Raw genomic sequence first — 837 nt, 5'->3', positions numbered from 1 at the left:
TAATGTCGATGATGAAGTCCAGATAAATGACCGAAATTAAAGAGATCGTCGGTGCTTAGAGTAATTACTGTGTGTTTGTGTTTTTGACAGGAGGAGAAATGCAGGCGTTTTTGAAAGGATCTTCATCACAGAGTGTTAAAGCTCAGAAACCACCTTCATCTTCTTCATCTTCATCATCATCAGGAGAGAAGAAGCAGAAGGCCTTGCCCTGGGTGGAGAAATAGTGAGACTTCATCCTGTCTGCATACAAACATCTTTAAGGGTTTAATGTCTTCTGCTCAAAAAGCCTGCGTTTATTTGATCCACGGTTCAGCAAAAGCACTGAAAGCAGCTGTTTTCTCTGAATGTGTGTTAAAGTGTCGTTTATTTTTGTATTGTCAGCTTCATCAGAGTCACGTGATCTTCAGGAATCAGAATAATATACTGATTTACTGATCGACAAACATTTCTGATTATTATCAATATCTAAAAGAGTTGACTTCATTTTTCAGTATTCTTCGGGGAATAGAAAGATCCAAAGACCGGCTTCTTATCTGAAATAAGAAGCATTTGAAACATTACACATACAAACTTTTTTTTGTTTGTTTGTTTTTGGGAATTAAATTATTTATTAAATTAAATATAAAACACTTGCTTTTATGAAGGATAAGTGACAGAGACATTTATAATCCTTTTAATTTTGATGAGACTTCTGTTGTATATAAATGAAATTTTATTCATATGTGAATCCTGAAAAAAAATCAATGATATTACATTTTTAGAAAATTAGAAAATTACAGTGATTTCTGAAAGATCGTAGTGATGCAAAAAAAAAAAAAAAGCATGAAATCACAGGAA

At 32.7% G+C, this 837-nt stretch overlaps 1 protein-coding gene across 1 annotated transcript in view; it reads left to right on the top strand.

The window, feature by feature from the left end:
• The first annotated feature begins 73 nt into the window (after positions 1–73).
• LOC122353594 (replication factor C subunit 4-like) overlaps positions 74–837 on the top strand; it is a 3,347-nt gene continuing 2,583 nt past the window's right edge. The window contains exon 1 of the mRNA XM_043251406.1: positions 74–223. Within this exon, the coding sequence (XP_043107341.1) occupies positions 99–223 (125 nt within the window). The 5' untranslated portion in view covers positions 74–98. The remainder of the gene's footprint in view (positions 224–837) is intronic.

Source organism: Puntigrus tetrazona, chromosome 11 (genome assembly GCF_018831695.1).
Source record: "Puntigrus tetrazona isolate hp1 chromosome 11, ASM1883169v1, whole genome shotgun sequence".
Lineage (NCBI taxonomy): Eukaryota > Metazoa > Chordata > Actinopteri > Cypriniformes > Cyprinidae > Puntigrus > Puntigrus tetrazona.
The sequence above is the reverse complement of the archived record's forward strand: the minus strand, read 5'-3'. Positions and strand labels throughout refer to the sequence as shown.